This window comes from Macrotis lagotis, chromosome 2 (genome assembly GCF_037893015.1).
Source record: "Macrotis lagotis isolate mMagLag1 chromosome 2, bilby.v1.9.chrom.fasta, whole genome shotgun sequence".
Taxonomy (NCBI): domain Eukaryota; kingdom Metazoa; phylum Chordata; class Mammalia; order Peramelemorphia; family Peramelidae; genus Macrotis; species Macrotis lagotis.
The window spans coordinates 236,004,913-236,026,589 of record NC_133659.1 but is presented as its reverse complement, the minus strand read 5'-3'; the positions used below and the strand labels follow the sequence as shown (position 1 = coordinate 236,026,589).

Here is a 21,677-nt window from a genome sequence, read left to right as displayed (position 1 = left end):
GGTGGAGAGGTTGTGAGTGAATATTTGGGAATGCATGAATTAAAGAATGAAGTATTTTGCTTTTTGCAATTGCAATTAGATGTTGCAGTGAATAGGGCTCTGAGCTTGGAATTAGGAAGTCATGAGTTCATGTCTAGCTTTTGTTACTGTGTAACCCAGAACTAGTCATTTAATATCTTTCTGCCTTAGTTTTCTGAGGATAAGAATACTTCAAGGGTTGTTGTGAGGACACCTCCCTTCTTCTGAGATTCACTCAACTTATGTCTATCAGTTGGCCAAAATTCTGATAGTAACTATCTACCAACCTTCAGGGTACTCCTCTTCTTTCCACTATGATTTCAGTCCTTACTGAATACTGTCTCTCTTTCCCAAATCCTAACCTTGTACTAGGAATTTCAGTTTTACTCAAACCTCTCACTCTAACCTCAAGATTCTTCAACAATGAATATTCATTATATTTATTTCCCATGACCTACTCCACTCACCTCAGCTACACACAAAATGTTCATAACTTTGATCTTGTTAACTACTCACAAGTGCTCACTTCCATGCTTATGAATTCTGAAATTCCTTTATCTGATTATGATTCTATCAGCCTTCCACTTCTCTCTCTACTTATCAAAACATTGTTCTTTCTCTGGCTCATGAGTTCTAATCCTTCAGTCCCTCAGTATTCCCCAGAACCTCACTCTCTCCTAGCTATACTTTCCTTATTTCCTCATCTTGATCCCTTTTTCTTAATTTTTTTTGTTCCTTTATCCTATAAAAAAAATTGCCCTTCCTAGCACTAGACTTGTATGAATCCCAATCAAATGCTGCCTTCACTTCTACATTTGTTCTGTTGAACAAAGCTGGAGAAAATCACAGAATCAAGTTGAATGAGTATAATATAAATTTTTTTATGATATAGAACCTCAGCTTGACCCTTACTGCTTGAAGGCAATCCTTTTACATCTCCCTAATTAGTTTGTAATCCTAAACACCCACTTTAGGAATTCTTCCAGGCATTTTTATCCTATCTCAAATGTGCTATACAGTGCCCCCTCTCCCAGCTACATATTCTCCGGATAATCCTGTCTCATAATTTACAAAAAATATTGAGGCAATTTACTGACCAAGAGCTCTGTCATCTTTTCTTTCTCCCTCTGTTCTGCTTTCTCTCTTCTACCTCTCCTCCTCTTCCTTATCTCATATCATCAAGGTGACCTTCTGACTTTTTTGGAGATTTTTTTCTTCAAGGCAGTGGAGTTAAGTGACTTGTCCAAGATCACACAGCTAGGTGATCATTAAGTGTCTGAGGTCATATTTGAACTCAGGTCCTCCTGACTCCAAGGCCGGTGCTCTATCCACTGCACCAGCTAGCTGACCCTTTCCCTTGACTGTTTACCTTATACCTCTTGTTTGTGTGACCCCTAGCACTAGGAGGCCATGCCACTTCTATTTCTATCAGCATAAAGCCACTCTGCCTCCTACTCCCAGTCTGATCTTCAAGCTGAGATGTAGAGAACCTCTAGTGCAGGGTAATTGTCTTCCCTTTGACCTCAGGCCATACAAAGTTGGTGGGGAGCAAGACTTCCCTCTGAAATGCATGGTAGATTTCTTTCTCCTGCTCTGTTGATTCCTGTCTAAGCTCCAACTTTTAGGGTAAAGTGTACTGAAGCATGGACTTAATCTGATCATCTATGTGCCTTCCATCTTGTACTATACGTGTGACTAGCCTGATCTCCATTGAGAAAAGGAGTGTTTCTTCCATTCATTGATGAACATACTCACACCCAGCCATACATACATATCCCAGGAATTCTGAAGGCTATACGATTTCATTCAAATCCTATTCCCCATCCACCATTTCCTGATTCCTTTTTCCTTTCTCTGATATTGCAAAGGTCCAACCAAATGCCACCTATCCCTTCCACTATGCTCCCTAGTATGCCTGTTTCATAAAGAACAAATGATCTTAAATTTTTTCCTCTCCCACTCCTTTTCTCTCAGTCATTGAAACATGGCTCCCTCCTATTGATGCAGTTAAGGTATCCTAAATATTAATTTCCCTCATCCTGTTCCTTCACCGCAACTCTACAAAGGTACCACCTCCATGTTCAAGAATTCCAAAAATTTGGGGCAGCTAGGTGATGCAGTGGATAGAGCACCGGCCCTGGAGTCAGGAGTACCTGAGTTCAAATCTGGCCTCAGATACTTAATAATTTACCTAGCTATGTGATCTTGGTTTTGCCTTGCAAAAACCAAAAAAATTAATTAATTAAATTTTTTTAAAATTCCATAATTCTCATGTCTTACCATAATCTACTAATGGGTGATTATTTCATCTTTCCTCTTTCCTTTGTCTTACCAATTCCTTCTCTTCTGTACTATGACCTCCAGTCCTTTCCCAGGCTCTTTTTTCCAGACTGTTTCCCCATCTCCACTCCTTGGTGAACCAATTCAATTGCCCCCTTGGATTCCTAGTCCCCTTATCAGTTTGCTGATTTTATCCTGCTAAATCTTAGATCACTTTCACCTTTTGCAATGTCCTTTGCTATATAAATACTTTTGAATGAAGGTGGAGAAAATCATACCACCTTCTTTTGGTGTCTACTTCAAATTTATGTTCAGAACTCTCAACTGGGCCCTCACTCTTGCTATGTAATTTTTTTATGCCTCCATCAACCTACTCTCTCACTCTTCATAGTAGCTCTTTCAAAATTTTTCATCCTTCCATATCTCCCATGGCTCCCCCTCACCCATCTTCTCAGCTAAAAACCTCATATTTTACAAAGAAAAATAGAAGCCATTTATCTTGAGCTCTCTTTTCTTCCTCCCTACCCATCTCATATTACTCATGTACTTTCTACCACTGTTAACCCTGTTCACATGATGAGGTGACCTTATTCTTTACCAAGACTAGACCTTGTATCTGCTCAAGCAATCCCATTTAGTCTTGTCTATCATATTGCTTCCACTGCCAATTCTACTCTGTCACTTATCTTTGTCACAATCTCTCCCTGTCTGTTGGCTCTATCTCTATTGCTTACAAACATATCCATTTCTTTATCCTCAAAATACCCTCACTTGATCTTTCCATCCCTCCTACCATTATCCTATATCTTTTTTCACCTTTGTCACAAAAAGTCAACTGCATTAGGGATCTCCACTTTCCTCTCAATTTATTCTTTTTTTTTTTTTTTTTTTTTTTAGATTTTTCAGTGTCTGAGGTCAGATTTGAACCCAGGTACTCCTGACTCCAAAGCCCGTGCTCTATCCACTGCGCCACCTAGCCGCCCCTCAATCTATTCTTTTTTTGGGGGGGGGGGGGAGAAGGAGTCTTTATTGTGAAGACAATGATGTTGAAAAAGAAAAGAACATCAATTAAATATTTCTTAAAATTTAAATGTAGTTGTAATTACTGGGAAATGAGGTGCTCGATAGCACCTACTTGTTGTGGTGATGGCACTGCTCTAGTCTTCATCATCAGGGGGAATACCCAATTCTTCATCTGTCCATTTAGAAGCGTCTGGATACGGAAAATGACCCAATACAGCATCTGAGTCATGCCAAAAATGCCAGAGAATCCAAAACCACATTGTAGCACTTAACAACTCAGCTTTGAACGCTTGAGATTTTGTCAGTTGGGGATACTGCCGGTAGCGGGGTTCAATGTGTACACCTCCTCCAGCATTAATGAATTGTTAGGGGGTGGCTCTTAGCTCTCCCCATTAAGACAGCAAGCTCCCATCTCCGGTCATTTTTCTGTATCCCCTCGGCTAGGATAACCCTAAATTGGTGGCTACACTGCCTGCTTGCTTGCAGGAGGCCAGGGGCGCAGCAGGCGCTCCATACGTGTCCCCAGGGCCCACACGTGGCTCCCCTCAATCTATTCTTAACCCCTTAAAAGCCATGTTCTGATATCATTTCACCAAAACTATTCCCTTTAAAGTTAACAAGGATCTCTTAGTTGCTAAATCTATTATCTTTTTTTCTCAATCTACATAGCCTTTGAACTTGATCATCTTTTCCTTGATAGTTTTTTTAACTGGCAGCATGCAACTCTCTCTACCTATATAACTGTCTACCCTCTCTGCAAGTCCCCCAAGCTGAATCATCATCCAGACCATAACCACTAATCATGTGGGTTTTTTTTTTTGTTTTGTTTTTTAGGTTTTTGCAAGGCAATGGGGTTAAGTGGCTTGCCCAAGGCCACACAGCTAGGTAATTATTAAGTGTCTGAGGTTGGATTTGAACTCAGGTATACTCCTGGCTCCAGGGCCTCCAGGGCTGGTGCTCTATCCACTGCACCACCTAGCTGCCCTAAATCATGTGTTTTCTAATATATCCAAAACAGAACTCATTATCTTCCCCCTCAGATCATTTCTCCTTCCTAATTTCCTATTACTGTAGAAAGCAACACCATCCATCCAGTCCCTGATCCCCATAACCTAGGAGTCATTCTGAATTCTTTACCATCTCTCATTTCCCATATCCAGTCTCTTATCAAGACTTATTGTTTCACCTTTGTGATATCTCTCAAATATGTCCCTCCTCTCTCCTCTGATACTGCCACCAATCTAGTGCAGGCCCTCACCATCTCATGCCTGGATTACTACAAAAAGCCTGATATTGGGTCTGCTTGCCTCAAGTCTCTCTTCACACCCATCCATCCACCATTCAGCCACTAAAGTGATTTTCCTAAAAACTAAAACTATTCACTAAACTTTGCCTCCAAGATCAAATACAAAATGTTACACTTGGTTTTCAAAGCCCTTTATAACCTAGTCCTATACAATCTTTCCAGACTTCTTACAACTTATTTCCTGTGATGTACTATTTAGTTCAGTGATCTGGAGAGCCTTATTATCAGTGTACCAAAAGAAGACAAATTTATAATTCTGGGTAACCTTAATGCTAGAGTAGACTCAGACTACCAGACACGGCTGGAAATCCTTGAGAGGAATGGAGTTAGAAACAGCAACAGCAGTGATCACCTCCTACTGAAGACTTGTGCATCTCATGAGCTTCTCACCACAAACACTGTTTTCCATTTACCTAAAAGCTTTTCGTGATATTTCTTGCTTCTTGTTCCTTCCTTATATTTTTTATTTCTAAATTATTATGTATGTAAGCTTATTTGTACATAGCTATTTGTATGATGTCTCCTCTATTACAATGAGTTTCTGAAGAACAGGGACTGTTTTTTTATATTCTTTTGTATTCTTGGTGCTCATATCTGTCACATAGTAGATACTTAAAATGTTTAGTGAGTAATTGTTAGTAGGTTGGTAAATACATAGTAGGCATGTAATACATGCTTATGCTTCTTATCTCACAGTCATAGCTTCTCTGGGATGGAAGGAACCTCAGAGATTATCTAGTTTAATATCTACTTGATTTTCTAACTGTTGCTCAATTTTTCCATTTGTGGACAGCTCAAATTAATGGGTAGCTTTTTCCTGTACATCCATCCTCTTTGTATCATAGCAGTTTATGCGTATCTTTTTTTAAACTAGATTATAAACTTTTTGAGAGCAAGTTAGCTATTTCTAACTTTTTAGTTTTTTATTGATTGATTGATTGATTGATTGCAAGGCAATGAGGTTAAGTGGCTTGCCCAAGGCCACACAGCTAGGTCATTATTAAGTGTCTGAGGCCGGATTTGAACTCAGGTACTCCTGACTCCTGGGCCAGTGCTCTATCCACTGCACCACCTGGCCGCCCCCCCAAAACATTTATTGAACACATATTATATACCTAGTAAGCACCTCACTAAGTTAGAAATAAGGGGCAGCTAGGTGGTGTAGTGGATAGAGCACTGGCCCAGGAGTCAGGAGTACCTGAGTTCAAATCCGGCCTCAGACACTTAATAATGACCTAGCTGTGTGGCCTTGGGCAAGCCACTTAACCCCATTGCTTTGCAAAAACTAAAAAAAAATGAGTGAAATAATAAAAACACCTTTCTCTTAATACTAAAATATGATAATGCAACATTTTAAAATTACTTATTAATATTTAACAATTTGAAGGTCTAAGAAGCATGTAAAACAAAGAATAAGTAAAAGCCTGTGTGTATGGGAAATTTGGTGCTTTGTGTTCAGAAATTATTGGTGAGCTCTTTTGGGGTGTAAAATATGGATATGTGTATATGTACATCTATATATATGAAGTACATATAGATAGATATACATAAATATCTATGACACATATAAAGATGATTGATTGACAAGATAAAACAGTTTCTTCAAAATATATCTTTGTGGCAATTGATTTTGAATATCTTTGAACTCCTATTGGTACAGATTCCAGAAATGCTACTTGCTCTTGTGTTGAAAGATGAGCAATCTATTTTTCTCAGATTTCTATACATTGATATAGAAATAACCATATACTTTTTCTTATATTTACAAAATAGTTATTTCTTGATATGTAAAGTAAGTAAATCCTTATCCTCCTACAAAGCTCCAAGGAGACAGTTTTTACCTACCAACTTAAGGACTTTCTTCAGTTTGACCCAATGTCTATTGTTCTCTAGCCAAACAGGCTTTGTCAGAGTATGGCCTATCATACCTCCTGCTCATGCCATTGCCTTTTCTAGAAATGATCTGTATTTCTGCCAGTTTAGCTTAGTGAAACCTCAGATACAGCTGAAAGTCATCTTCCTCCCTCCTTTGAACTAACTCTTGATTCTCACATGCTTATGATAATTATCATATGGTTATTTGTGTTTTTACATTAATTAGTCATTAAGGATTTATCTCTCCTTTGAGAATATCTGCCTTTGCTTCTTTCTAGCTCCCCCCCTCCAGCTCACTATTCTTTTGTGCACATATTATGCATTTGGTAAATTAATATTTTTGACCAAAGGAAATTCCTAGTATTCTGGTTAAACACTTTGTGCTATTTTCTAAATTTATTTTAGAATAATGGATTTTTTCCCTCTCCTCAGTGCTCTGGTAATTGTTACAGTGTTTGATCGTGATGTTAACTGCAGAAGAGCTGCCTCGGTAAGTCTTCTAAACATTGCATTTTGCTTTTTATCCCCCTAAAGAGTTTTATTCTTATATATATTTTATGGACAGGCAACATGGCATAATGGATAAAAAACTGTCCTCTAAGACATGTATATCTGAGTTCAAAAGGACCTGAGTTCGGTTCCCAGCTCTCTGTGTGAACCCTTGGCTTCCAGTTAACCTTTTGATGCTCTATACAAAATTCTAAGGATCTAAGTTTCAGAGAAGATGCTGACTTGCATTAGAAAAGCATGTCTCCTCACATGTGAGTTCTCTTTCAATGAAATTAGATTGAATCCTTATCCCAGTCCCTAATCTCTTCTCTATTTGTTCAGTGAAATAATTATTGCTACTACTCAACATGATCTAAATCTAATATCCATTGTGCCATGATTATAATTATCAATTCATCATTAAAGACATATAAGGACAATTTTTTTTATTTTTAGGCATCTTGCCATAGTGGATAAAAAACAGATCTTAGTGTTAAGAAAATCTGTCCTCAGGTCCTGCCTCTAACACCTGTGTTACAGAGAAGGTGGTGATTCATTTTGGTAGGGGAAGTTCTTCATATGCATTGCTACATTTCATAAAACTTCAGGTCCAATCATAAACAAAACACATCAGTTAATCAGCAAATTTGGGGGGTACCTATTATTTGTCTAATATGCTAGGAACTATGGGGGAGTAGAAACAGTAAAAAATATAAAATGTGAACACAAGTAAAATTAGAATATTCTTAAGGATCAAACTCTTTTTGTACTAATTGAAAATGTTTTCAGATTTCAAAGATGTGAATAATAAATGTATGCTCTGATAAATTGGAAAAAGATCTTCATTAAGGAGATTTAATTTGGACTGACTCTTAAAGATTACAGAATCTGTGTTTAAAATGTACAATAGCCCAAGTTTTCAGTAACCTCAGAAACCATTTAGATCAACCATTATCTGCATTAGAATTCCTCCCATATTAGACTCAACAAGTAGTTAACTAGCTTTAACTTGAAAACTCTCATTGAGGGTAAATAAATCATTGATTTATTTTATTGCAGACTGTTAGCTCTGTAGTCATAAATAACTCTGCTTCTCTTAATCAAGTCTAAGTTTCTATTAAGCCTATTTGATGTAACTTACCATCTGTATGCTCATTCATATTATTGATAAAAATGTTAATTATAAGTCCAAGGATAGGCACAGAACTCTGGGATCCATAAATGTTAGAAAGCCTTTGTTAACCTGGAAAGATAAGGTATGAAACACTGAAGTCCTTTTGAAGCTTAACTGCAAAGAACTCAAACTCTGCTGCAGAGAGTACAATTCTAATGGTGTGACCACATTGGAATATCAACTATATATTTGACTAAAAGACTATTTTACAGAGAACTCACACAAGTCAAGTACTCACGCAGAGGTCAGAAGAAGCTAATCAGGACTTTTTCTAGGTCTTTGAAGAACTTTGGAATTGATTGAGAGACGTGGGAAACACTAGCACAGGACCACCCAACAAGAAGCCATAGTTCTCTATGAGCAAAGCAGAATTGCTGTTATTCAAAAGCTATACACAAAGATGAGATACACAAATTTAGAACTCTCTCCACTCCAAAGATTCATATGAATTATTTGTGGCCAGTCTGTAATAGTTTTTTAAGCTTATATTGGTTTAGACATACTGCACTTTGACCCCCAACATAGTGATGTCAATTTGGTCCTTTTTGAACATATAGGACAGCAACCAAACAATGATGGTGTCAGGCATTGGGCTGGCCTAGCCCTGGGAATACAAAAGAAAGCAAAAGATACTCTCTGCTCTGAAAGAATTCCTATTTCATTGAAGGAGACAACATTCAAGTCACTTTGTAGAAGTAAATTATATACCAGTAAATTGAAAATCATCAATAGTAGGAAGGTTCAGTCTTTAAGTGGGATCCAGAAAAACTTCTTGTCAAGGTAAGATTTTAGCTGGAACTTTTTTTTAGGGTTTTTTGGCAAGGCAAATGGGGTTGAGTGGCTTCCCAAGACCACACAGCTAGGTAATTATTAAGTGTCTGAGGCCAGATTTGAACTCAGGTACTCCTGACTCCAGGGCCGGTGCTCTGTCCACTGCGCCACCTAGCTGCCCCGAGATTTTAGCTGGAACTTGAAGGAAGCCAGGGAAACTAGAAGACAGGTATAGCAATGTTATTTTTCATTCCATTCATGGGAATCAGCTAATGAATATGGCTGGAGATAGAGTGTTTTGTGGGAGGTATAGTAGGGAGTCTGCATCACTGAATTAAGTATAGGAAGAGTAAGATTTAAGAAAACTAGACAAATTACACGGATAAAGGGCTTTGAATGAGAATTGTTTTTATGTTTGATTCTGCAAGTAATAGGGAATTGATTGGGTAGGTGGTCACATGGTCAGACCTTCAAGTTTAAGAAGATCAGTTTGATAGCTAAGTGGAGGTTGGTCTAGTATAGGGAGAAAATTTGGCTAGGAAATAGTCAGAAAACTTTCCAGGTTTGAGGAAATGAGAATCTGCACCAAGGTGCTGATAATATCAGGGGACAGAAAGAGGTAGTATATGGAGATGTTATAAATGTAGTCTATAGGCCTTGTCAACATGTAGGGAACAGTGGGGTAAGTGAGAAAGAAGGAAGAGGAGAAGTAGAAAGCAGTGATAGGAGTAAAAAGATAGTGGTAACCTTTATTATAAATGAAAAGCTTACCATTTAAGGTGAAATTAAGTTCTTTCTGGAGCAATTGTTTTAGAGATCTTAGTGTCAGAGGGCAGATAGCTTTAGAGTGCAGCATTGTGGAAAGGTTGGGTTGTAGGGGATGGAGAATGAGTTGGAATCATAATTGTTCTCTTGACAATCAAAATTCCTATGATAGAGAATTTACATCTAAGTGAGAGTTTGTTGGTCATTGAGAAATTAGTTTAGGTTATCACATCCATAGGGCTTTGAGCCTACGGGTGAAGTTTTCTTAAATTATTATGCATCTCATGTTACATGTAACCAGTACTTATTTGCCTTAATGTCTCTACATTCACCAAGTTTCAAATCTATGGTGTTATATTCTATCTTATACCATTCCATCTTGTTCATAAAATTAGCATGAGATAATGCCAAATGCATTGGTAATATCTTTGTCAGTGAGAGCCACACCATTTCTCTGGTTTACCTATTGGATGATGACTTTTAAAAGCTCCCAGGCAGGAGTGGAGCCAAGATGGTGGCATGAAGGCAGGAATTGCCGGAAACTCATTCCCCAGAAAACTCCAAAAGTCGTCAAATTATGACTCTAGCCAAAATTTAGAGGGGCAGAAACCACAGAAAAACTGATGATACAGTTTTCCAGTCTAAGACAACTTAGAAGTTCTGCAGGAAAGGTCTGTTTCAACAGGACCAGGGGTTGGAAAAAAAAGCCACAACCACAGCTCAGCACAGTTGAGGGATCACCAGGAACAGCTTGAAGGGGTGATGAGAGAATTACGCCACACCAGAGTGAATGCTGAGTGAACACAGGTCTCAGAGTAGCCCTGTGGTGAGAACCTGCAGTGAAAATCAGGGAAGCCACCCTGTACATCCAGAGCACATTACACAGATGGTAAGGAGGTCAGGGGAAACTGCAGAAATATCTCTGCTTTCCCTAGGACAGGCCTCTGCTGTTTGCCTACACTCAGACCCAGGTTGCAGTTTGGGCTTCCACACTATGATAACCTGAGCAAGGAATCTCCTCCCAGCTCCAGGGCAGAGAGGAGGACTTGTGGTCATCTACATACCAAAAGCACAGGCAAGAGAACAGTCAGAGCCTTCATAAGACCTTGGAGGAATTAAGGTCCCTGTGGGTTGTCCCAAACGCTGCCACCCCCCCTCCCCAAAGCCTTGGAAATGCAATAAATCAGTCATAGGCTGAGGAAATGAGCAAACAAAAGAAAAAGAAGAATTTGACCACAGAAAATTACTTTGGTCCCATGGAAGATTCAGAAGATGAAAAACTCAAAGCTTCTGTATCCAAAGCCTCTGGGGAAAAAATTGAAAATGAGCTCAGGCTATGGATGAACTCAAAAAAAGATTTTGAAAAGCAATTACAATTTTTTTTAATTAAAAAAAATGTTAAGAACCAGTTTAGGCCAAATGGAAAAAGCAACACAAAAGGCAAATGAGGAGAATAATGCCTTAAAAAGCAGAATTGGCCAGCTGGAAAAGGAGATTAAAAAAACTCTCTGAAGAAAATAACTCCTTCAAATGCAGAATGGAACTAAAAGAAACTGATGACTTTGCAAGAAATCAGGAAGAAATAAAACTATTCCCAAAAAAAAAAGCCAAAAATTAGAAGAAAATGTGAACTATCTCATTGGAAAAACAACCAACCTAAAAAACAGATCCAGGAGAGATGATTCTTCTTGACTTCATATCCAGCACTCTATCCATTGTATCACCCATTATTGTAATACAAGAAAGAATAGATAAGATAGCAACTTACCTTTTACAAAAACGATGTTTATGAGTTGCAATGAAATATACAATGTTTTAAACATTGAAACTATGGAATTCTTTTTTCTTTTATTTTTGCAAGGCAATGTATTAAGTGACTTGTCCAGGTCATACAGCTAGGCAATTATTAAGTGTCTGAGTTCAAATTTGTTTGAACTCGGGTCCTCCTGACTCCAGTGCTAGTGCTCTATCTACTGTGCCATCCAGCTACCCAGACTAGGGATTTCTTTTGCTTATTTGTGATTATTCATTGCAAGGGCTTCTCCCCCTTTCTGTTATTAATTGGGTGAATGTTAAAAGGACTGAGAGGTTAGAAATGGTAATTTTAAAAGTGTTGTTGAAAAATTTTTTTAGATATTTAGTAGAGAATAGAATCAGTTTTGGTAGAAACTAGAGGCCTACCAAGATAGTTTTACAAGTAATGTGTGGAATTTATTGTATACTTTAAAACAATGGTATGAAAAGAGTCCTTGGGGGCGACTAAGTGGCACAATGGATAGAGCACCAGCCCTGGAGTCTAGGAGTACCTGAGTTCAAATCCGGCCTTAGATGCTTAATAATTGCCTATTATTTTAAACAAACAAATTTTATTTAAAGAAAATGCTACTTTTTAATGTATAAATTCAGTAGTAAAAACAAAGTAAACAAAAAAATGATTTTATAATCATTATTTTCAATTATTAATGTTTGCTAAGTAACCCTTTAATAACAATTTCTAGGATATTACCAAGAATTCAGATCAAGAATTTTGGCCTATAGTTCTTTTTTTTTTAAGTGAGTCAATATTTATCTTTGCTCAAACCTATAGCACCCTTTCCATTCTTAATGACCTTTTTTATTATTAATAAATGCACATATACAAATATATGCATATATATATGAGACCATACTATGCATATTTCTCTTTGATACTTCTTTCTTTCGAGATAGATAGTATTTTTTTGTCATAGATCCAAGTCTTTACATATTTTCTCCTAAACCATTTCTTATTTCACAGTAGTATTCCATTCTATTTGTTTTTAAACATCATCTTCATTTTTACATGAATCTCTCCACAAAGGCTACTCTTATAACAAAAGAGAAAAAAAGTATTTCAATAAAACTAAACACATCAAATTATTCTGAAAATTTATGCATTGTTCATAATTTTGTCATCCCTTTTTTCAAGACCCTGTTTAGTTATTAATATTATACAGAATCCACATTTAATTTTTTATTTTGTTGTGGTTCAAAGGTTTTGAACAAACATTTCTCAAAAGAATTATAAACTGTTAGCAATAATATAAATCAGAACATCTCTGAAGTTTCATCTCACCTAGCAACTAAAAAAGTGACAAAGTATGGGTACAGTTAATATTGAAAGATTTGTGCAAACATAGGAAGCTAATATGATGCTGGTTCAATTTTTTCCATAAAGCAGTTTGGAGCCATGCTAAGGAAGTGACTAAGATAACTATATCCTTTGTTTGATCCAGAGCTTTCATTGTTAGACAAAATCTAAAGAATGTTAATGACAAAAAGAATGATTCTCTTAAACATATTCTCTCTTCTGTATCTCACTCTCTCTCATTGTCACTATGATACATTTCAGTTTCTCTGTCTTACACACACACACACACACACACACGCACACACATTTAGAAGCAAAAAAAACTAGAAACATAGTAGAAACCCATTGATTGGGGAATATTTTATCATGATCCTATGTTCTCTACATTAAATCTTGCCTTAACTTATAAGTGTTCCTCTTCTCTAACTTAACATTTCCTTTCTGATCATAATATCCTTTTTACTCTCTCTCTCTTTCCATATATATATATATATATATATATATATATATATATATATATATATATATATATATATATCAACCCTCCTATACCTGTTTGTTGCCTTCATTAATATTATCACATCTGACGGTTCTCTCAGACCATTGCCCCTATTTTGACTTCATCTTTACATTTAGTCTTGACCCTGTCATTAGTTATTTTAGCTCTACATTGTCCTCTGTTCTTCACCCCTTTGCCCCCTTGAGAACAACAGAAATTGCCTACTAGTCCCATCATCTTCCTGCTCTCTTACTCATGTATCTTTGAATATAGTTGGAGGAAGACTAGTGAACATAATTTGCTAGATCTTTACAGCTTCACACTACCTAATCTCATCCAGTTCCTTATCTTACTATCCACAGAAACTATTCCAGATTTTTCTCTTAAGTCTTCAAAAACTCCTTCTTTAACTTTCTCAACAGAAGATCTTGCTGGTGAGCACTCTGTTCTTCCATATTTGGTATTATTTCCTGCTCTCTCTTCTTTTCCTCCATTGTCTAATAAAAAAGTGGTGGTCCTTTTTCTTTCCAAGGCTAACCTTAAGCATTTGATTGCTTCTTGTCTTCTTTAGAAGAGTATATCCTTTCTTGAATTCTTATCAACTCTTTCCTTCCTTATCTTCAAATATATGCAAGTCTTCATAATCTTTAAAAACACTTTACTAGTCTAATATCCCTTTGAGTTATATCTTTTCTTCCTTTCTAAATTCACTGCCTCTCCTTCCTCTTCTTTCACTCAACCTATTTTAATTTGGATTCTGAATTCAACACTAAACTGAAACTGCTCCCTTCAGTATAACCCATGATTTCTTAATTGCATTGTGAAATATTAGAATTTCTGATCTTTATTTTTTAGTAATACTAGTAATTGACTTGATTCTTGACTTCTTTCTATATGCTTGTAATGTTTTTTCATTGTTGTTGCAGTTCTGTCTTTTTTTTTCCCATGACAATCCTACCAAGGCTTTTCCTTTTGGAATTTTTTTCAGGATTTGATTTATTTTTTCTATCTTTACTTTGTGTTCTGGTTCTAAAAACTCCAGGCATTTTTAATGTATAATTTTTTCAAACTGCCCTCCCTCCCTCCCTCCCTTCCTTCCTTCCTTCCTTCCTTCCTTTCTCACGATTTTCAAAGTCTGATTATTAAATGATCTCTCCTTGACCTATTTTCCAGGTAAGTTATTTTTTAAATCAGTATCTTACATTTTCCTCTTTTTGATCCTTATCTTTTGATTTTGTTCTAATATTTCTTACTGTTTCATGGATTCATTTATTTCTGTTTGGTCTATTCTGATTTTTTTTTCCCTAGGAATTCTAGTTCCTGGGTTAGGCCTACCACTTTCTGGTATAAGCTACTTAATCTCCTTCCAATTCTTTATTCCATGACTTTTATTTCATTTTTTTTATCTCTTTTTTTCATTTCTTTTAGGTATTTATGTAGCTCCATGTTGAAAATCTATTTCTTTTCTTTGAATCTTCACTGATAGTTGTTAGAGACATTCAACATTTAGAATTTTCCTGGAGTTGGTGTATAGGAACTGGGTGGTTTTCCTCATATGCCTTCAAGAACCAAAAAACCAGCCAAGGCTGATATTACTAGAACTCTTTCCTTTACATATTTTTAATTAATTCTTTTAATATTCTTCACCTTTTATTATTCTGGATTAATTTTATTATTTTTCTAGCTCTATAAAATGATTTTTTTGGTAGTTTGATCAGTATAGCACTGTATAGTTTTATTTAGAATTGTCATTTTTATTATATTGGCTCTGTCCACCCATGAACAATTAATATTTCTTCAAGTTATTTAAATCTCACTTTGTTTGTGTAAAAAGCATTTTATATATGTATTCTTATAGTTCCTGGGTTTGTCTTGGAAGATATATCCCCAGGTATCTTATATTGCTTGTGGTTGTTTTATATGAAATATCTCTTATTGTCTCTTCTTACAGGACTTTGTTGGTGATATTTAGAAATGTTCATAATTTATGTGGGTTTATACTAGTCCCCACTGCTTTATTAAAATTATTGTTTCAACTAATTTTTAGTTGAATCTTGAATTTTCCAAGTGTACCATCAGATCATCTACAAAAAGAGAATTTTTATTTCCTTATTGCTAAACTGATTCATTTTTTTCATCACTTCTTGCTATTAATAGCATTTATAGTACAATATTGAATAAGAGTGGTCATAATGAGTAGTCATTATGTTTTACACAAAATCTTTTCTGGTCTACCAGCTCTCCTTCCTTTTTAGATAATCTTATTTTTATTGGTTTTGTTTTGTATTTATTTTCACATGGGCATGTCTTTTCCAATAGAAGGTAAATTCATGGAAACCTTAATATGCTTCATTTTTGTCTTTGTTTCCTCATTGTCTATTTCATAGACAATAAATGCTTAATTGGTTATTGATAATTTTATCCTCTGTTCTATACTTAAAATCTGAATTGAAATGAATGGCTTTTGGACATAGCTAAATTTGATTGTTTGAAAGAGAAGAAGAGGAGAAGGAAGGAAGAGAAGAAGAGAGACACAGAGACAGATCTAAAGTCATACATGGAGAGAACTTAGAAGTAAACAGGAAATGTTCACTAATTATGCATTCCTTGTCCATACTATAATTTTCAATCAAATTATACAACCACCAGTCTGATCAGATATGCATACTTAATTGCTTGGTGCTGGGTAACGTATTCACTCTGAACAATTAATAAAAGTTCATACAATTTAAATATTTTTTCCTTTTCAATATTAAAAACAATATGTGTGCCATGTATATTAATTCTTACTCAGTTTATATTTTCAGAAAGAATGGTTAGCATATTTGTTTCTATGCTTGTTCCCCTTTACTGACTAAAGATGGCGCTATTAATTTTATTGTCCCCAAAATAATGACATTTTCAGAAATCATTTGTTTTAGTAAAGTGATATTTTAGCTTAAAATGATAGGAAAAGTTTTCATATTATGCATAGCTAACTGCAAAATATACCAAAACCTTTCTCTTGAAATAAAATTTCTTCTTTCAATTGAGAGAGATTCATATCATATATACACTTTTCAGTGGATTGATAAATAAAGGAAGAACACTTTTAATTCTGTAGTTTTGGATTACCTTTCATGTATTCGTGTGAACTTGGGTTTTAGGAATCAAAGAACATTGTTCTAGATAGGACAGTTCTTAATAAACTTGCATTCTTAAGTTGTTGTCATGCAGGTCATAAAAAACAGGAATGACAAACAACCCTTGAGGCTCTATGCATCTAACAATGAGGACTTTATTTCAAAAAATGAAGCCATGGGTCATTTAAAGTGCTTCATGTTTATTTTGAGTTTATTGTCTGATGTTTAGCAAAAAGCAAACCTGATTCATTTTGCTCTGTTTGTTCTCTTTGTTCTCTAGGCTGCTTTCCAGGAGAATGTTGGAAGACAGGTATGGTAACTTTTTTGAATCTTCTTTTACTAAACTTCCTGCATCCCCTAGGTCTGAACACTAAAAGATATATAGCTGGACAATATTTTCCTTTATTGGAATTATTAAATGTATCAGGTAAAAATAATATATCTAATAATACTGTACCTGCTCAGCAGCACCTTAATGCTCTACTCAATTCCTCCAACATCTCTTATATCCTAGAGTTATACTTCTTAATTTTAGGCAACATTTTAAGATGATTAGGGCTTTAAATGTCAAACTGAGGTCATTTGCAGGTGACACTGAAATAATGTTGAAGTATTTTAACATGATGGAAGTGGTCTTTTAAAACAATTTATCAGGTACTAGAGGGCAGAAAGAATTTAAAGGGACAAAAAGTATAGAAAAACAATTATTAAGCTATTGAAATGACTTTGGTATGCAAATTAATTAGTACCTAAACTATGTTGGTAGCAATGAAAATGAAAAGCAGATTATTTATATGAAATATATTTCTTATCTAAATTGTATTTATGCTAGACTTTCTCCCAGTATCCCTTCCAAGCTGGATGCCCCATCCCTGTTATTCCCTTACAACCAACAATACTTTATAAAGGGAAAAGAGGAAAGGGGGGAAAAAAATCTTCAAAATCCAATTCATAATCAGTAAATTCTGGATGCATAGACACGTGTGTGTATCTCCTACCTATACAAAAGAGTTGGATGGGGATGTCATCTCATTTCTTTTCTCTGGGGTCATGTTTTTTCTTTTTGAATTCACTACTTTTTTTACTGTTTTGTCATTTCACTTTCCATTTATCTTGTTTTGCTTACTTCAGTCTGTATCAGATTGTGCAAATCTTTGAGTGTTTCTCTGCATTCATCCTCTTTTGTCATTTCTTATTGCATAGAGATAATCCTTTTTATTAATTGTACGACAAATTTTCTAGCCATTCCCTAAACACAATTCTTTGCCACCACAAAAGTTCTACTACAGGTATTTTGGTATATACAGAAACTTTCATATCAAGTTCATTTAACTCCTTGAGGTAAATGCCTAAGTTTCTTTTCTCAATCAAAGGCTGTGTTGGGACCAGCATTTACCTGATGCAGCTTCCCTGACTTCCCTGATACAGCTGATTTCTGATTAGTTTAAGCTTACTGGGTTCAACTTCTAGTTCTAGAGGCATTAAAGGTCCCAAGTGAATATTGTTGGGGACTCCCAGATGTGGGGGGGGAGCTCAATCTTGAGTTCCCAAACCCTAATGATGTATGGACTATATGTGTTTTCAAATATAAATAAGGAGAATCATATCGAAAGAAACTAAGTGGCACTTTGTCCTCTCTGTGTATTCTTGCTGTGTTGGGGCAAAGTAAGCCTTCTCCTTTGTTAAATGTTTAACGACTTGTGAATGCCTCTGTTTCTCCCTTTATCAAACATGAACTAAGAGGGTATTGAGATTAGAGTTATGCATATAATAAAGGGTATGGGCATTTTATTAGCTTTATTTTCATAATTCCAAATTGCTTTCCAGAATCATTTTATTGATTAATATCCACCAACTTGGAATGTTTAGTTGACTATTAACTTTTTTACCAATTTGCTGTTTTGTGCTGATTGCATTTACTATTAATGATTTGGGACATTCTTTCATATGATTACTTGGTTTGTGATTGTTATTAAAGATATTTCTAAGGGACAATTCAGTGAATTTAAAATGATATTGAGAGACAAACTAATTGTCAAAGATGAATCTATGATCTTGAGACTCGTAGTCAGGACCCTATCTTTGATAGAGATAGGGAAATAACAAGAGAGGATAAAAGAATCAGATTTGAGGAGAAAGCGAGCACCATTTAGGAAATGAATTTGAAAAGTAACTGAAAGAAAATAACAAAATGGCAGTTGAAGACACATTTTTTTAGAATTTAGGTCATGACTTAATGGAATGGAATCATCTAGTTATAGATATTAATTCCAATCTTGGTTGAGATCTCTATTGAAGAGTATGTAAAATGAAAGCAAAGAAAAGAGAAAGGGCTAGAATCTCCATTGTAGGAAATATCAACATTTAGTATATACGGAGTAGAAGAGGAGGCAACAAAGGAGGAAAATTAGAAAAACAGTATCCTTAGAATCTAGAAAAGCAGAGAATGTTCAGAAGTAGAGGATAGTCAGCTTAAAAGAGGTCAGGGAATATGAAAACTGAGAAAGTGGTTGCTGGGTTTGTAGATTAATAGGAGCTTGATGAACTTTCAAAGAGTAATTTTAATTGAGTTTGGGGACAAAAGTCAAACATAAAATATGTGGTAAAGAAATAGAAGCATTAGATACTGGTCAGTTTTTTAGGAAGTTATGAAGATTAATAAAGGAAAGAAATAGAAAGAAAAACATTAGACAAAATATATAAATGAAGCTCTTTCCAGATGGAAGATACATGTGATGAAACCAAAATAGAACCTGGGGGAAATTTTATATCTATATCTATATATATAATATATAGATATATATCTTTATTGCTTACAATAAAATATAGAAAGACTAGATCAATGAATAGACAGGCAACTAAAAAAAACTAGAAAAGGAACAAATTGAAAATCCCCAATTAAACACCAAATTGGACATCCTGAAAATCAAAGGAGAGGTTAATGAAATTGAATTTAAGGAAAACCATTGAACTAATATATAAAACTTGGAGCTGCTTTTATAAAAAAAAAAGTAAAGTAGATAAACCATTGGTTAATGTGATTTAAAAAAAGAAATGAGAAAACCAAATTACTGATATATTAAATTTAAAAAGTTATAGACTGAACAAAACCAATGTAACCAAAATTAGATAGAAAGCAGAAATATGGGGAAAATTTGTTAGAACAAGCTTCTCTGATAAAGGTTTTATTTCTCAAATATATGAGGACAGACAAATTTAAAAGAATCTAAATCATTCCTCAGTTGATAAATGGTCAAAGAATATGAACAGGCAGTTTTCTGACAAAGAAATGAAAGACATCTATAATTATATGAAAAATGCTCCAAATCACTATTGATTAGAGAAATGTAAATTAAAACAACTGAGGTATAACCTCACATCCATCAGATTGACTAATGTGACAGAAAAGGAAAATGATTTATGTTAGAGGGGAATAGGGCAAAACTGGGATACTAATGCACTAGTTTTACATGGCTAGTTGTGATCTGGGGATGTGCTAGTTGTAAAGTGATTAAGGTATTCTGGAGAGTAATTTGGAGCTGTGCCCAAAGGGCTATAAAACTGTTCATATTTGTTCGGCAATACCATTATTAATTCTGCGTTTCTTAAAAAAGGGAAAAGGACTAATTTTAAAAAATATTTATTGGCAGCTCTTTTTTGGTGGCTAAAAATTGGAAATTAAGAGCATGTCCATCAACTGGGGAAATGACTGAAAAAGTCGTCGTATGTGATTGTGTTAGAACACTATTCTGCTATAAGAAATGACAAACAAAAAGGTTTTTCAGAAAATTCTGGAAAGATTTATATGAACTGATGCAAAGTGAAGTGAGCAGCACCAGAGCATTGTACACAGTAATAGCAACTGTGAATGACTTAGCTCTTCTCAACAATAGTGATTCAAAACAATTCCAAAGATCTCAAGATGAAAACCATTCTCTATCTTCAGTGAAAGAAGTGATGGGATCTGAATGCAGATCAATGCATATTATTTTTCGCATTTTTTCATGTCTTCTTTTTTGCTAGGGAGACTCTGCTTTTCTTTTACATCATGACTAATATGGAAATATCTTTTTTATGATTATATATGTATAGCCTATCCTAAATTGCTTGTTATCGGGGAGTAGGGAGTGAAGAAAAGGAGGGAGTAAAAGAATTTGGAGTACAAAAATTTTTTTAAATGAAAATTTTTTACTTGGCCAAGTTCTCACACCTATTTATATAAAGCATAAACCTAAGGCTTTCCTGACTTCTATACCAGTATACCATGCTGCCTAATAGGTAAACCCATAGGATTTTTGAAACTTGGAAGATCTCCTTTGTCATTTAGAAGATAAAGAAGCTCATGACCAGAGAAATGACTTGAGTTAATCTATAAGGTAGTTGTAGAACTTGACCTGGATCTGAGATCATTGTTCTAGCTAAATAAAAACTACTTCCCCAACATAGAAGAGAGTGATAGTACTGGATAGCTGTTAGTCATTCAGTAAAATAGAAATGATAAGACTATATCAAATATATGGAATATGGTATAATTTGAGAGTTGTAATGGACCTTAGCATTCATTTTGTTGAAGACCTCAAAAGGAAGTTAAACCACCACCTTTTGAAACAATCCATTATTCTTTGGATTATTGGAACTGTTTGGACAGTTCTAATTATTTGGACTTTGTTTATCTGTGACTCTAAATTTACTTAGCAATTTCTCTTTATTGTTCCTGACCCTGTCCTTTGTTTGATTTCTCTTCAGTATGGTAGTCCTTGAGATATTTGAAGATAGCTATCATGTCCCCTCTGAGTTTTCTCTTTTATACCCGAAATACATCTACTTCTTTCATGCTTTGCTCCTATAGATTCAAGGCCTTTCCTAGTTCTCTTGGCACTTTCTAGATTGTTAGTGTCAATCATAATTGTGTCCCCTAGAACTACATATAATGCTCCAGATGAAGTCTGATGAGAACTATACCTCCTTCTCATTTTAAGTTATGCCTTTCCTCATGCAGTCCAAGATTACATTAGATTTTTTGACTATACATTGTATTGCTGACTCATTTATTTTACAGTCTAGTGTAATCCCCCAATCCCTTTCAGATTAATTACTTTTTAAACAGTCCTTTCTGTATAGTTTTTATACTCAAACATAAGAATTAACACTTATCCTTATTGAATTTAATCTTAAAATTCTCATAATTTTTTTTGTATACCATCTGTTCAACTTTTTGTTATGTGCTTGCTGTTTTTATTTTTTGA

General features: G+C 35.1%; 2 protein-coding genes across 2 annotated transcripts in view; one reads left to right on the top strand and one right to left on the bottom strand.

Annotated features, from left to right (window-relative positions):
* Positions 1 to 21,677, top strand: part of TBCD (tubulin folding cofactor D) — a 401,955-nt gene that overhangs the window by 178,979 nt on the left and 201,299 nt on the right. The window contains exons 16-17 of the mRNA XM_074225195.1: positions 6,935 to 6,992; positions 16,712 to 16,741. Coding sequence (XP_074081296.1) covers positions 6,935 to 6,992; positions 16,712 to 16,741 — 88 coding nt within the window. The remainder of the gene's footprint in view (positions 1 to 6,934; positions 6,993 to 16,711; positions 16,742 to 21,677) is intronic.
* Positions 3,314 to 3,680, bottom strand: LOC141510876 (NADH dehydrogenase [ubiquinone] 1 beta subcomplex subunit 2, mitochondrial-like; the record flags this gene model as incomplete). The annotated part of the gene is made up of 1 exon (XM_074220295.1): positions 3,314 to 3,680. A coding segment is annotated over one exon (225 nt), but the record flags the coding sequence as incomplete, so codon positions are not given.